General features: G+C 26.2%; 1 protein-coding gene across 1 annotated transcript; it reads right to left on the reverse strand.

The window, feature by feature from the left end:
- Positions 1-1,499: 1,499 nt before the first annotated feature.
- Positions 1,500-2,449, reverse strand: LOC133038985 (2-methylene-furan-3-one reductase-like). Its single transcript, XM_061117716.1, has 3 exons — positions 2,432-2,449; positions 1,833-1,992; positions 1,500-1,762 (listed from the first exon to the last, which is right to left on the reverse strand). Exons 1-3 carry the CDS (start codon positions 2,447-2,449, stop codon positions 1,500-1,502), a joined length of 441 nt encoding a protein of 146 aa, XP_060973699.1.
- Positions 2,450-2,657: the final 208 nt, after the last annotated feature.

A 2,657-nucleotide genomic window follows, 5' to 3' on the forward strand; every position in this document is an offset into this window, starting at 1 on the left:
CATCATAACCTTATCTTTAGATTTGGGCCAACTTTCTTCTCAGTTGGGCTTCCAGCTTTCTTCACAATGCAAGTTGCCACTTCTGACTTTTTTTTTTTTTGAAACTTGAACTGCAGCCATCGTAATCTCATTCTTCTCTTGAAGCCACTCATCAATCTCATAGCACTCCATGATAGACTCAACAAAATATATGTGTTTATGTATATTTATTTTGAGCAAATCAGTAAACATATATTTTCAACAAATTAACCCGATAAACTCAAGATCCACATATATATAGCTAAGTATTCAAATACAATTGTAAAATCTAAACTTAAAACAAAATCAAATAGACAATTCATGCTCAACTAAAGCTATATATATATATACTGTTATGATTACATCAACCCAAATATTCTTACTTGCTATAACCGAATTATAAAAATTAAAAAGTATAATTTGAGATATATAGACTAAAATCATCCAAATAAAAAAGTAAATTAGTTACACATAGAATTATAAATGATACTTTTTTTAGAGTGTGTTTGAAGCTTATGTGAAATTTTCTGGATATCTTCACTACTATTTTTTATCTCTATTTTTTTTGTATAAATATATATGTATATAAAAAATTTATATTAAAAAAATTAAAAATATACGTACATATATTTTATTGTTGTTAATTAAATTCAAAATAGTATAGTAATAGAGAGAAATTAGAAATTAGATTTTTATTATGAATTTTTATTTATTTAAAATAATTAACTTTAATAAAAAAAAAAATTAGAAAAAATGAGAGATATACATACAAGATTAGGTATATATATTTTGTTGGTTTTAATTAAATTCAAAATAGGATAGTAATAGAGAAAATTTGGGAATTAGATTTTTATTATGGATTTTTATTTATTTAAAATAATTAACTTTAATAAAAAAAATTAGAAAATTAAAATGAGAGATATACGTACAAGATTACGTACCTATATTTTGTTGGTTTTAATTAAATTCAAAATAAAATAGTAATAGAGAAAATTTAAGAATTAGAATTTTATTATGGAATTTTATTTACTTAAATAATTAACTTTAATAAAAAAAAATTAGAAAAAATGAGAAATATACGTACAAGAATATAAAATAGGATAGTAATAGAGAAAATTTAGGCACATTTTATATAGAATATATATATCTATTCTATATAAAGTGTGCCTATATATCTGAAATTCTTGGTTTATGAGAAATTTATGGGTAATTTTTTATTTTTATTTAATAAAATAATAAAATAATAATAAAACAAATCATATTAATATTTAAACTGATATTTAGTATATTTTAACTCTATATATAATCACAACTATAATTCTAGAAATTAAAAATATATATATATATATAAAATAATCGTCCATGAATTTACACTCACATAATTACAATTTACAACATGATTACAAGTTGTTTTTATTCAGATAAGTAACGAGTAACACCACACTCAATATAGACTTTAAAGCCAAAAAAGACCCAACCATTCATGGAATGGGATAAATGACAACATTTCCAGTGGCTGTAGAAGTCTCAAGATAAGCAAAAGCCTCCATAGTATTGGCAAAAGGAAATAAGCCTTTGGGATCAATCACTGCCTTCACCTTACCATTCTCCAAGTAAGGTTCCAATTTCTCCAAAGTAATACCACTTGAACTCAAACCATAAAATATTGCTCCAACTGCTGGCTTAGATATTGACACAACCTTCCCACCTTCTTTCACTATTTTTAAACCTTGTTCAACTTGTCCTGTTTTTTATTCAATAGATTTTTAGCCTTGAAACTTAAACAAAATTTCAGAAAAGCTTAATAAACTTACCAACTGTATCATACACTACATCAAATTTCTTTTGAATTTCCTCAACATTCTCCTTTGTGTAATCAATACTCCAATCAGCTCCCAACCTTTTCAACAACTCAAGCTTGGCTGTGCTTGCGGTTGTAGCCACTTTCGACGCCCCGAAAACATGTTTTGCTAGCTGCCTCGAATCAAAAAAGGGCAGTTTTTTAAGAACTAGAGAAGAGTCATGAAAGAAAAGAAAAGAGATATATGATATTGTGTGTCTACTTGAATGGTTTCTGTTCCAACTCCACCAAAGCCTCCTAGACGACAAGCAAATTCTTATTGCCGTCTAGATGGATGAGTGAATCTGCGAAAAATGGAGGATCTGACGCAAATTCGTTGTGAGAAATTCAAAAAAATCGTCCCCCAATTTCAGGTTCTGATCCAATTGGGTCTTCTTTTTATTCGTAAATCATCCCCCAATTTTTAAGATTAATTTTTCATTTTCTAACATTTTGGGATTTTTGTCTCCTTATTGAATCTTTTCAAATCTGTATTGTTTCTATCAAAATTAATAAGCTCACATCGTTGTTGTGTTATGCGGAGACTAAACTATGACATTTGTTATGTTTAACCTTCACATCAAAAAACATGTTGTTATATTCTATATTTAGATTATGTTAAAAATTTGATCTTATGAAGAATACGTTTAATTAGCTTAATGTGTTTTACTATGCGGTATATTCACATACAGTCCTTTTTCTTTTCTATCTTCGAAAGGATAGTTAATAAATCTAATATATAGCTTTTTATTTTTTGAAATAATATATAGTTTTTTTTTACTCTCTCTAATATGAAATA

Source organism: Cannabis sativa, chromosome 6 (genome assembly GCF_029168945.1).
Source record: "Cannabis sativa cultivar Pink pepper isolate KNU-18-1 chromosome 6, ASM2916894v1, whole genome shotgun sequence".
In the NCBI taxonomy this organism is placed as follows: domain Eukaryota; kingdom Viridiplantae; phylum Streptophyta; class Magnoliopsida; order Rosales; family Cannabaceae; genus Cannabis; species Cannabis sativa.